The 14,217-nt window shown below is 33.5% G+C and overlaps 1 protein-coding gene across 1 annotated transcript in view; it reads left to right on the forward strand.

Moving 5' to 3' along the window:
• Nucleotides 1-14,217, forward strand: part of KIF18A (kinesin family member 18A) — a 78,686-nt gene that overhangs the window by 14,906 nt on the left and 49,563 nt on the right. The window contains exons 4-10 of the mRNA XM_065944504.1: nt 187-291; nt 716-826; nt 1,869-2,066; nt 4,154-4,330; nt 5,764-5,838; nt 6,043-6,149; nt 10,586-10,748. Of these exons, the coding sequence (XP_065800576.1) occupies nt 187-291; nt 716-826; nt 1,869-2,066; nt 4,154-4,330; nt 5,764-5,838; nt 6,043-6,149; nt 10,586-10,748 (936 nt within the window). The remainder of the gene's footprint in view (nt 1-186; nt 292-715; nt 827-1,868; nt 2,067-4,153; nt 4,331-5,763; nt 5,839-6,042; nt 6,150-10,585; nt 10,749-14,217) is intronic.

Genomic DNA, 14,217 nt, shown 5'->3' on the forward strand with positions numbered 1-14,217 from the left:
GTTAGAAAAGTCATGGCAATATGTGATAGAAGGGATGAGATGAATGGAAATGAGCTGCTGCTTCTCTTTGAGACAAATTCTAACATAACCTTAAGGCAGCAATGTATGCATGTTTGTGTGATGTTGTCACTACTGTTTCAGTGTCAATGCTAAGCATCAATGCTAAGCAATCCTTTTTATTTTAAGGTATATAATGAACAGATTCGTGACCTCTTAGTAAATTCAGGGCCACTTGCTGTCCGGGAAGATGCCCAAAAAGGGGTGGTCGTTCAGGGATTGACTTTACATCAGGTATGTTCACAAACTTCATTTTTTGCTTGTTCAAATAGCAAGTATGGTAATTTAGCCATGTACTTATTTTAAAATAATGAAGTATCAAGTTAAAATAATCAAGTATATCATCAGCCTTGTTTTGTTTTCCTTTAAGATAATCAAACGGGCTTTTCTTTTAAAACTCTACTTGGACACTTAATATAGTATATTATTCTGCTTAACGTATTATTTTATCTCCTCAGAGAGATTAGATTTTATCTTTTATTGTTCATATAGCACAAAAGTGCTAAGTAGATGATACACGATTGATATTTAATGGGATTTAATAAGAAAATAATTTCTATTTTACCTGTAAAAGTCTTCTTGATTGTTGATGGTTTATTAAGAAATTTAAAGACTGGCAATTTATTTGTATATTTTTCTTCTGTGTCAACTACTCTAGCCCAAATCCTCAGAGGAAATTTTGCAGTTATTGGATAGTGGTAACAGAAACAGGACACAACATCCCACTGATACGAATGCTACGTCTTCTCGTTCTCATGCTGTTTTCCAGGTAACAGGTCACTAGACCATAGTTCTTAAAATTGAATTTAAATGTAGCCAAATTTATAAATAGTAACCTTCAAACATTCTAAAATATCTCTTCATCTGTGAACTTTTCTACTTCTCAGTGCTTCCTTTACTTTGCAGCTTTGAGAAGATTCAGTCAAGAATATTTAGAATTGAGATGATGTAAGTTAGAAACATGTAAATTTTTAACCTGTGTAAAAATAGGTGATAGTAAAGTGGTAGTATTAGAGGTTTTCTTTCCTTTTCTTTTCTTGAACTGGTATAAAATACTTAATCTTTTCAAAAGATAATCTTTTATTCAGAGTGGACTTTCTCTTTATAGATCTAGATTTACAGAACCAATAAATTGGGGAGGTACTGATTAAGATTTCACCATAGTGACCATGTAAGTAGTTGCATTCTTTAAGAGAGTGTGTGATTCAGTTGATACAGTACTTTTTAGGAATATAGGTCTAGAAAAGCCTAAAGCATAGGTTAGTAGTTATTATTTGTAGTTTCTAGTTTTATTAAAACTAGATTGTAAGCTTTATTCTGGATATGCTATTTGAAACTCATCCAATAATTATAGTTGAAAGAATTCAAATCTGAGGATATCAAATCTTTCAGAAAGTCTCTAATCCACAGAGCTTTATTAATCTTTTCTCTTCTTCCCACTGACTTTTCATTTATCAATAATCTTGAGAGACATGTTTATCAGGGACATTGATATTTCCCCAAAATATCTTAGACTAAGTGTTACCAGAGTATAAAAGGCAGCAGTTTTAACCTTCTATCAAACCAGGAGTTATTAATATTTACCCTCTAGTGCATAGGAAGTCTTTTCATTTTCAAATTTTTCTCAGCTTGGGTAATTACTTTTGGTACTCTTGGATATCAGCCAGTTCAGTCAAGCTGTACCTTGTTCAGTATGTCTTTATAGTGAAAATAATTGCTTTCTTGCTCTTTTAAAAATAAAGTATACATTTCCCTTTTAATTTTCTTAAATCTAATCCTTGTTTTCCCTATTATCCTGTAATTTCAAAAAGATTTATTTGAGACAACAAGATAAAACAGCAAGTATCAATCAAAATGTCCGAATTGCCAAGATGTCACTCATTGACCTGGCAGGGTCTGAAAGAGCCAGTGCTACCAGCGCTAAAGGGACCCGGTTTATAGAAGGCACAAATATCAATCGATCACTTTTAGCTCTTGGGAATGTTATCAATGCCTTAGCAGATACAAAGGTAGGTACTATATGTTTATTTGTTTAAGTGTTTTGAAATATGTATAATTCCCAGAAGCATATTCATATAATTTTGTTTTAAAGATCTATTATAAGTCAAGTTTTAAGAATGTAACAATCATGTTTACATAAAGAGCAAAGACCACAGAGAGCCTAGTATATCAAATAAAGTTATTGGTCTTTTTTGTTTGTTTTGTTAACTTCTTGTTGTTTTATAATCAGAATTTGTTGAATGAAAGGTATTGAATATCAGATTGAGAGTTAATATTTATGATATTTCCTCATCATTTATTTTGAATTTGATATTTTTTAAATGACAATTTAGTGAGCACTACACAATAAGCATGATAATTAAATTGGCATGAAGACAAAGCACACACTTTAGAAAAAGTTAATTCTGGTCTGGTTAGTATTTTATATATATACTGTAAATTGAGTTAAATATTAAAGAATTTTGAGTTTTCTTAGGAAGAGGAGCTTAGGGTATAAAATATAATTAAATCATCTAATAGAATAATGCTTGCTAGATCTGCCTTTGAGTCATTAAAAAGCATTTTTTGTCTACTCAGTGCCAAAAGTGCTTACAAGAACGCAGCATAATTCGGTAACTTCTGTGTCTGTAAAAATGACTTCCTTTTTTTAAGTTAATCGGCACTGTTGGTTAAGAGTCTGCCTGCCAGTGCAGGAGACGCAGGAGGCCTGGGTTTGACCCCAGGTTGGGAAGATCCCCTGGAGTAGGAAATTGCAACCCACTCCAGTATTCTTGCCTGGAAAGCTCCATGGACGGAGGAGCCTGGTGGGCTACAGTCCACGGGGTCACAAAGAGACACAACAGAGCACTCACACACATGATAATTTTAGTTCAAAACAAACTCAGAAGCTGTAGGAAAGTTACTGTTAAACTCTTCAAAATGTTGCATTTTGATAAATATGAAGTATATTAAAATGATTTGGGAAGTCTTTTTTATTTTTTAAAAAAGGCAATTTTCTAAAATCACATGAATATTACAAAAGCAAAATATATTTTGTATTCTAAGTTAAAATCTCAGAATATGTGAGCAGACAGCATGGTATAGAGACTGATTTCCTAAATTTTGCCATTCATGAAATTTTTTCCATATACTGATTTAATTTTAATAATCGACTGCTGTTGAGTCATTTGTTAGTCAGTGTTTAATGCACATCTTATACATGCAAAATCAATTCAAGTAGCACCAGCCTGTGCACACTCCACACTGTTTGAGAAAGACTGCTATGGTGGAAAGCACAGTACTGCTGGGAGCTGGGAGACCTCAGGCCAGTTTCTAGCTCTGTGACTTACCAGCCATGTGACCTGAGGCAAGTCATGTGGCTTTTTGCTTAGCTTCATTTTTCTCTTCTGTAATATGAAAGAGTTACATTGGATAGCATAAGATTGCTTTTACCTTAACATTATATTGCTCTGTTTTTATATAGAAGTAATTGGAAATGTTTTTACTTTAAAATCATAGCTGTCTTTTAAAACAAAAGATAATCTAGAAAAATAAAGTTCTCTTAGACCTGTGGTTGTGCTTTCAGATAAAGTATTTGTAAGATTATAATTTATTTTGTATTCATATTAGATGGTTATTTAAAGAGAGAAGTACCTCTCTGCCATACAGAATTCTTCTTATTCTTCTGGAGTATGTTTCTCCAGGGTATATATTACTTTTTTATTTTAATTTCTTTTTAAAAAATGAAATTTTTTTAATAGACACTTTGATTTTGAATAGTTTTAAATACAGAAAAATTGATTAGATAATACAGGAAGATTTTATTCAATATACCCCACATTCAAGTTTCCTCTACTAATATGTCACATTAATATGGTATACTTATTACAACTAATGAAACAGTATTGATATTTTATGATTAACTAACATTCACACTTAATCAGATGGAGATATAATCTTTCAGTGAGAAATTTGTTTTCTGTATTCACGGAGCAGTTCCATAAGATGTGTAAGTCTGGACAGAGTTGTGCAGTGCTTCAATTCTTATAGTGAAATGGTAGCAGGTTTGCATTTGAATGTGCAAAATGACATAAGAATCCTGTTTTTATTCTTTCAGAAAAAGAATCAGCATATTCCTTACAGAAATAGTAAGCTCACTCGCTTGTTAAAGGATTCTCTCGGAGGAAACTGTCAAACTATAATGATTGCTGCTGTTAGTCCTTCCTCTGTGTTCTACGATGACACATATAACACTCTTAAGTATGCTAACCGCGCAAAGGACATTAAGTCTTCTGTAAGTGTGTTTACCCTGCCTTTGTGGTAAGAGTACTTGGTGCATTTTTTTTTCTCTTTTTTATACCTCTAGCGACATAGGAAAGAGAGATATATTTCTACTAATGAGTTAAGAAATCAAGGCTAGAAATGTCTTTACTAACCCAGTTAATTGAGCATTAACTAGGACAATTAAAACATTAAGCATCTTAAGTACATATATAATAAATAACGATTATTTAATCTTTTGGAGAATTAGGATGTTTTAGTGCCTTTCTCTCTAACCTTTTTCACATCATGACTCGTGATATTTTGATGGCGTTTTGCTGTAATTGGTCAAGGCCTCAACACATTTGTTGCAGCCAAAGCTGACGCTCTACTGTAGCCCAGCACCAGCCGTTTCCACCTGAAAACCGTGGCCATGTTTGCTGATCCCTTAAAGCCTTAGTTATTTACTTCATCTATAAAGTAGATACAATATCTGTCTCAGTTTATGGAGTAAATAGTTTTCTAAAAATAATTTATTTTCACATTCATGATATTGATGTAGCCAATCTGTATAACTACAGCAATGCAATAACAAGTGGTTAGGTTGGTATTTTTGCCAGTAATTTGGGGTAACTTTTTTTCAACATAAGTCAAACATGATGATGGATGTGTAAAATCACAAGACTTCAGAGTTGTAATAGACCTAGAGTTCAACTGGTATGATGACTTCTCTTCCCACTTACCCCTCTGCTGCTCCCATTGATTGAAAATAAGTGGGTTATTGTCTTCTTTAGAGAAATATGCATATATTGTTTACATAATAAATTGGGAAAGGTTGTGCTGTATTGAGTATACAGAGGTTTTTGACACATATTTTTCATGCACTGCTTACACCAAACCACTGAGGAAGACATTTTTAGCTCTTCTTTACAGTTGAGGAATTACATGTTCAAAGTTGTAAGTATTAAATTCTAAGTTAAGTGAGAAGTGGGCAAGGCCTCAAAATCAAGTATTTGGATTTAATGTTCTTTCCACTATTCCATAGCTGCCAGGCGGCTCATACTTTCATAAAATGGATAAAATATATTGAGAACTTGTTAAAAGTTACTTGAACATACAAACTTGTAAAAATTTAAATTATCTCTATATCTTAAAAGTCAAAAGACAAAGGGGAAAATGGGCAATTTTTATTATATGAATGCCTGCTTTGTAAGTTCTTTACCTTTTCTCCGATAATAAAGAAGGCAGTTTCTTTTATAAATCTGTTACTAATGTGCTCAGCATACCCTTACCCACTTGTCATAGATTTTAAGCATGAGCATAGTTGATTATATTGTCATGATTGTAATTGTCACAAATTCTGAATTCATGAAGCTGAATTAATGAGGATATAATGCTATTTTGTTCACATATATAACTGATTTTTATCTCTGTATATGCACAATCATAATTTCTTTTTCTTAACAGTTGAAGAGCAATGTTCTTAACCTCGACAATCATATAACTCAGTATGTAAAAATCTGTAATGAGCAGAAGAAAGAGGTATGTCTTTTCTTTACATTGTTGCTAATCTCTCTCAGTTCCTCATTTCTGGGATTCTGCAATTTTTATTGTCTAAAACTTTGATTTGCTTTTCTATTATAATTGAAATTTTGTTCAGTTAGTTTTCACAGCTAAAATTTTTCTGTGGCTGTGTATAATGGAAACAGATAATTTGTATTTTTAACTACTGTTTCTCTCTACTAGATTTTAATGTTAAAAGAAAAACTAAAGGCCTATGAAGAACAGAAAGCCTTTACTGATGAAAGTAGCAAATTAATGATTTCAAACCCTCAGAAAAAAGAAATTGAAAGGTAAAATTGACGTTAAGATCTCATCTTAAGGATTTTGTAAACTTTAGTCTGATAATTAAAGTTTATAATTTAGTCAGAAATTTATTGTTATCATCATTTGTTGTGTGTCTTTATATATTCTCAACTGAATTCAGGAAGTCACAGATTGGTATTATATGGTACACTTTGGAGATCAGGTAATTTTAATTGTGATTATACAGATAATGAGAACCAGGTCTTAAATATGGGATGGAAAAAGTAAAGCTAATTATGTCACTTATGAAATTGGTGTTTAATAGTTTCCATGTTTTTCTTCTGTGGTGCTTTAGCCCCTTCTGGCTGCTATAACAAAGTACCACAGACTGGGTTGCTTATAAACAAACAAAATTGTTTCTCACAGTTCTGGGAGCTGAAAGTCCTAGATCAGTGTGCCAGCGTGGTCGGGTGAGGGCTGCCTTCCATGTTGTAGACTTAAATCCTCACATAAGCAAAGGAGAGGGAGATCTCTCTGGAGGCTCTTTTATAAGGGCACTAATCCTATCGATGAGGTCTCCACCCTCATGACCTAACCACCTTCCAAAGGCTCCACTTCTAATACCATCACCTTAGGTGTTAGGTTTCATTCAACATGTGAATTTGGGGGCACACAAATGTGTTCAAGCAATGGCATCTGACATTATCATTATTTATATGGTGCATGTAAATTGTGTCTACTCTTTGCTAACTTATAGATATAACTCTAATAATCCACTTAATTGAGTTTAAGCAATTAATTATTTAAAGGGGCATCTCTCAATGATATAAGTTGACACAGAAAAATGATCTGTTTCATCTTAGTTTCTTAGCAGATAAATTTAAAAAACAAAAGCTGTAATCACAGTACTCACAAGCACTAAGATAATTTCCAAGTTGTCCTGATGGGCAATAGTTGAAAAGCTTTGAATCTTGAGTAGTTCTAAGAAGACAGAAAGGAATTCTTGGATCAAACAAGTTTCCAAAGGACATGAACATATTGAAAGCTCCAAGAGGCCCACAGGAAAAGAAGCCTGTTCACCTTTGACTGAAAGCTGAGTAAACCTTCTCCAAAGCTGATTCTCTATTATCATTAGTATGGAAACTAACCACATCTTAAAACTCTGATCACTCACACTTACAACTCTTGAGTTTACAGAAGATGTCTTAGTGTTCGTAAGGAAAACTAGTTGACAGTGATTTTCAACCCAGTTTTAAGTGTGTATTGAAGTTTACACAAAATATCCTTGATTTGAAGAAAATAATTTTTTCTGCCTCAGTTTGACCCTAGATGCTAAGATAACCTCTAGGGAAACAACACTTTATTTTAATAATTGTCTTTGTAGTTTTTGATGATATGTAGGCCCACATTGATTTCATCTGATGACTACAGCACCTCTGAAGTTTGAAATGGGGTATTGTTTTCTAACTCACAGATTAGAACAAGAATTATATATCATCCTTTCAAATCTTAATCCTATGTACCCATTGTGCTGTTTTACAGATCCAATAAGAAATAATTAGACAATTATTTCTCTTTATCACTGACAATGAGTCCATTTTTCATACAGCATAAAGTTGACCTGTGTATTATTAATAGCTCTGCTTATGCCAGCGATTTCCTAAATAGTATTTAAATTATTTTCTGTTAATCCGACTAACAACCCATTGTCAAGCTAAAGTTATATTTAATAGTCATAATACTTTTTGTTATATTCTACCAACTTCACAGTGTCTTTTAAAAAATAACTTAAGTAAATTTGACTCCTCATTATTCATTTAATCTTAAAGCTTCTAACTCTGCTATATCATTAGTTGTATTATTATATTTTGTTAGTTAAATATGGAATTGGTCCTCAGGTAATGAAATAGCTCTTTGTTGTTTCAAGTTTCTTGAAAATTAAAGCAGCCACCCCCTGCTCAAATTTGGAGTCATTGCTTACATGAAATTGTTCAGCTCTACTTAACCAGATCTAATTATCAGTTAAAATTGTACAAATTGGTAGATTTTTCTGGAGTTGATGTGATTTTAAATCATTGACATTCGCTTTCTGGTTGTTGATTCAAGAAGGAGATGGCCTGAGCTATGAACACTTATTTGGGTATTTTTGACACTTCAATCTGACTTAACCAACTATAAAAACTTTGAGTTGTAATTCACTCAACAGGTTAAATAATTTGCATGTATTTATAAAGAAGGTAATAATACAGTTATATACCCCAAAGCCTTTGTCATTCTCTTGCCAAAGCATCTGTCTTCTGAAGTAAATATATGTAATACTTTTTATCATATCAATCATACTTCACATAGAATTTCTTTAATGCCATGAATTTTCATTGTCTTTAAAAAATATTATTTTTATGAAGTTTAAACAGGTAAAGGGAAGACTATGTAGTGTTTGCTCTCTGTTAAAGCTATTAGAAAGATAATACTCAAAAAAAATCTTAAAGCATAATTGTTAAACTCCAGTCCTTTGGCCACCTGATGCGAAGAGCCAGCTCATTGGAAAAGACTCTGATGCTGGGAAAGATTGAAAGCATAAAGAGAAGAGGGTGGCAGAGGATGAGATGGTTAGATAGCATCACTGATTCAGTGGACATGAATTGAGCAAACTTTCGGAGATAGTGAAGGACAGGGAAACCTGGCATGCTCCCGGTCCACGAGGTCGCAAAGAGTCAGAAACAACTAAGCAACTGAACAATGAGAAAGAAAATACTCAAAAAAATCATAAAAAGGTATAATTGTTCATGTCCAGAGTAACGATATAACTTCAATTATGACTATACCAAGAAAATTATCTAGAGTTCATCATATGTCACCTAAAATTATTGGCAAAGATTTTGTTTTCTAGCTACATGAATGTTTTAAATGACTAGAAAATAGTTATTAGTCAATCCCATAGGACTGTCTTTTTTAAAAAAATCACTTTTTTTTTTTAAGAAAGAGCTTTCTTTGATACTAATTCCCTTCCTTCCTTCCTAAACACCACCAACTAAAATAAGACTAGACCATAAAATTTCAAAACTGACAAATATTTAACTATGTCCTTGGTAAAGTGTTAACAGAAAAATCTAAGAAATTATCTTCGAGTATAACCTAAAGATAACTTATCAAATCATTTACTGGCATTAGAGTTGTTGTAATGTAATACAATGAAATTGCAATGTCCGTACATACTTCTTATGAAATATTTATCAGTTTGACAAAACTTTAGTGAAGTCAATATATTGTGGTTTATATTCATTCCCAAAAGAGTTAAGAACTCTTTACTACTGACGTAAATTGTCAGTGTTTTTACCACAAATCCTTACAAATATACCTAAAATTCTTGCCAAGGAACATTTATTTTTAAATGCATATACTGTGTTACCATTTTATTTTAAAAGGTTCACAGTTAATTTTTCTTTAAGAGTTTTGCCTGTATGTGATTTTCTCTACTGTTACTGTAGCTCAGACATGATCTATGACCGATATTCTGCTGACCCTGGAGGATGCAGGATTACAGGCTCCTTTTGTTGTTTAATCACTAGGTCGTGTCCATTTCTCCTGTGACCCAAGGACTGTAGCCTGCCAGGCTCTTCTGTCCATGGGATTTCACAGGCAAAAGTCCTGGACTGGGTTGCTATTTCCTTCTCCAGGGACTCTTCCCAACCCAGGGATCGAACCCATGTCTCCTGCATGGCAGGCAAATTCTTTACTGCTGAGCTACCAGGGAAGCCCACACACTCCATTTAGGGCTTTAAAAGAAGTGATTCCACTTGAGGTCGTCATGCATTTGGAGGAGATGTGAGTCATACTTCCAACTTTGATTCACTATATCTCTCTTGCATTTTGAAGGAAACAGAGTGGAGTGGCTTTTCTAGATTTACCACATTGTAAACTTGGATGTTTTGGGTCTTGGCATTGTCAGCTGACTCTTGGCCAGGCTGCAGGGGGTACCTGACCTTATGGTGTGTTTTCACTGTAACAAGTTGTGAAGCTAAAAATCAGCTATCTCACTTTCCCTAGGGGGCCATAGAGGCACCATATGATTATGCCACACACTGCTTACTTCTTCACAGCGAGCCAACATCAAAACAACACACAATACTGTGTTTCTGGGGCCTTGTGAATTGAGATAGTACAAGTCCACATTATCATCCTTTTCTTACAAACAAAGTATTTTATTTTTGGTAAGTTACTGGATTACGCAGACAAAATACAGTGTATGACTGATACCATAGACCTTAATGTACTGATATCTTTTAATAACATGATATTTCTTGGAGACGAGAGAAAGAAAAAAAACCCAATGTTATAAAAATAATGTTCATAACCCTTTACCAGCTATCTCACTTTCCCTAGGGGGCCATAGAAGCACCATATGCCCTTGTTCATGCAATTCTCTAAGTAAACTGCATTACCTATCACAAAATACTGAGATTCTGTGTTTTATTTTTGTTAGATTTCAAGAAATTCTAAACTGCTTGTTCCAGAATCGAGAAGAAATCCGGCAAGAATATCTGAAGTTAGAAATGTTACTTAAAGAAAATGAACTTAAATCATTCTATCAGCAACAGTGCCATAAACAAATAGAAATGATGTGTTCTGAAGACAAAGTAGAAAAGGTATTTAACAACTTCATCATTAATTCCTAGAGATGGTAAAAAACATGGAGACTTATAATTCTAGAAATTTAATAGTGTTGCATATTCACTCATCTACAAATACCTGGAAATGCTAGAGGGAATAGTGAGAACATTCTTTGAAATGTATAGTTAAGTGTATAAGAAAAATAAATAAATTCCTAAGTGTCAGAAACAAAAAGGAAATACCTGTAAAATCTCATTTAGATCTGTTGCTTCTGTGAGGGTTGACAGAATGGTTAACAGGAAGTTAACACAGTCAGGGAGAGTTGGGTACCAGAGTGCAGCAGAGAGAAAAATTGACCCCAGAGGCAGGCAGTAGCTTACAGCTTGGATCAGTAGGAGATTCCACCCACTCCATCCCATCCCCACCCTAGAAGAATGTTTTGTCACTAACATTGTTACTATTTCCATTGCATCAGTGCTTAAAAAAAGAAAAAAGAAAAAAAAAAAGAAAAAAGATAAACTTTTAATCAGTTTTATTATTTAATGTGGTAAAGTGCACTTTTGTCCCCCTCATACACACAGACTACTTTCATTATCCTGCTTTGATGTACACTGCTACTTAGATAAGGGTCCCAAGGGAGACAGGGATTTAGAAATAACAGTCCAAGAACTAGGAAACCTTCACTCTTCGTATTGGAAGTACACCAGAAAAGAAAGTGAAAGTGAAGTTGCTCAGTCGTGGCTGACTCTTTGTGACCCCATGGACTGTAGCCTACCAGTCTCCCGCGTCCATGGGATTTTCCAAGCAAGAGTACTGGAGTGGGTTGCCATTTCCTCCTCCAGGGGATCTTCCCGACCCAGGGATTGAACCCGTCTGCATTGTAGGCAGACGCTTTAGCATCTGAGCCACCAGGGAAGAAAACATGTCATCAACTAGCACAGGAAAACAAGAAACCAAGCCTTGGATAAAAAAGGAAAGTCTCTTTTGAAGATCATCATTATTGATATACTTTTCGCAGGATTTTGAGGTTTGAATTTTTGCAGTCCATTTGTTTTATTTAGCAAATCCCTAAAGTGAGAAATTAGCATAGGAAATGGTATCAGAGCAGTAATAATCTATAGGGAACTGAGTGGAAGCAGTATAAAATCAGCCTGGTGAAACAAGCCTAGGTTTGGATTTTCAATTCAAACCATTAATGAGAGCTCACTGTCCAAAATTACAAAACATGTGAAACAATCCTCCACAGGCAAGTCAGCAGACTTAGCAAATATGACAATCCCCTCCCCCACAAAATATCGGATACAACAAACTGATAAAACCTATAAAAACAAAGTCATCAAAGAAGGAATCAAAGATGAAAAGAATATATATATATGAGAAGAAAACAAATGGAACTTCTAGAAATTAAAGATTTATTTACTGGAACTTAAAATTTCAATTTATAGGTGCAGTACTAGGCAATATTTTAAATACTTGACATCCATTAACACGTTTAATTCTCCAAAAATCCTGTGGGCTATTTAATATTATTATCCTTATAATTAAAATGAGAAAACCAAGGCCCAGAGAAGTCATTCTGTGAAAGATCACCCAGCTCATAGAGTCCTAGCTACTGTCTGAACTCCAGCAGGCTGATTCCAGAGCCTGAACTCTTGTCCCTGGACAGAAGAGCCTGGTGGGCTACAGTCCATGGGGCTGCAAAGAGTTGGACACAACTCAGTGACTAAGCACAGCACACAAAGAGAGAATTAAAGAACTGGGAGATCTGAGGAAATCACACCAAATACAAGGTAAAAAGAGAGCAGATTGTGAACAGGATGTTGTTATGTGAAAAAAAACTAGAAAGTCATGCATTCATCTCGTATTGAAGGAGATATGTTAATGCAAAAGAGGAAAGGATAATGTGCAAACTATTTTCTAGAACTAATAAGTTGTCAATAAAATGTAAATTCAAGAAACATGAGTTCTTAGCAGGAAAGAAGAATGTATACTTGGAGGTGTGTAACTCCAGAGTACCAAAAATCAGAAAAATAAGCATTTTGAAAGTAATGGATTCCCCCCAGTTTTGGTGTTCATTGATGATAAGGTTAATTGCATTTTAAAGTACTTTTGTAATTTAATGTGTTTTCAAAGTAGTTTAAATAATTTAATCACATAGAGATTAAATACATGAAATGCATTCATATATTACTTATTAAAACCTTTCTTTTGTAGATAACCCCCAGTCCTGTTAGACTTCCACCTAAACCGTGTCTTCTTTTCCCGCTTTCTCAGAAGTAACAGTTATCTATAAAATTTTCACATATTTTTTAATATCTGAAAGCCATCAAACTTATAGGGCTTTAAAAAACGCATTTTAGGTTTTTTCAGCCCAAGAAATGAGAAAGATGTGATAGGCTAAGAAATTAATCATAAAGTATAATAATGTGTCATGGTTATGAGAATATCAACCAGTTACTATTAAGCTGATTATCAAAACCAATAATTTACTGAATATGCACTTATTATGCCTTTTTGAAAAAATGTTTATTTTAAACCACTTTATTGAGATATATGATTGATAAAGAAATTGGTAAAGAAATTCACAAACATTTAGCATAGACAACTTGACAGGTTTGGAGATAAATATACACTAGTGACACCGTCACCACAATCTATGCCATAATCCTATATCACACCTCCTAAAGTTTCCTCCCACCTACTTTATTAATAGTAGTGTTATATTAACAGAAACACTTCACATAAGATCTGTCCTCTTAGTGATTCTTAAGTATACAACAATACACTATGATTCAACTTTTAAAAAAGAAGAAAATCTAAATGGAAAAAAAAAAAAATAAAAGACACTCAAAATGACAAAAAAATAAAAAAGAAGAAAATCATGCCATTTGCAACAACATAGGTGAAACTGGAAGACATGCTAAGTGAAATAAGCCGGACAAAGAAGGACACATTCTACATGATACTATTTATATGAAAATTCTAAAATCGTCAGACTCGGAAGTAGAATCGAATGGTGTTGTCAAGAGTTATGGGGAAGGCAAAATCAGGAAGTACTAGGCAAAATGTACAAAGTTTTAGTTATGTAAGACAAGTACACCCTAGAGATCTGCTACTGTACGGTATAGAGCCTATAGTTAGAAATGTATTGAGTACTGAAAAATTCTTTTTAATTTTGTTTTTCAAGTATATTTAAAATGTCCTCACATCATTTTAAGGCAGAAGACTAGAATTTATATCATTGTTTAAAATTCGTTGCTATGTATTTTAACTTTCTTAAATTATAAGGTTGTTGCCACTATTTTTGATAACCTTCATGACTTCCAAATAATAAGATATCTCATAGGATTAATATTGGGTTGGCCAAAAAGTTTATTTGAAGATTTTTTGAAAAATCAAAAAAAATTTTTTGGCCAACCGATATATCAGTTTGTTATTATGAAATCTCTACATGTGCTTGTTAAATGGAATTCTGAAAAACTGCTGTATTACCTATTCTAAAAG

Source organism: Muntiacus reevesi, chromosome 9 (assembly GCF_963930625.1).
Source record: "Muntiacus reevesi chromosome 9, mMunRee1.1, whole genome shotgun sequence".
Taxonomy (NCBI): Eukaryota; Metazoa; Chordata; class Mammalia; order Artiodactyla; family Cervidae; genus Muntiacus; species Muntiacus reevesi.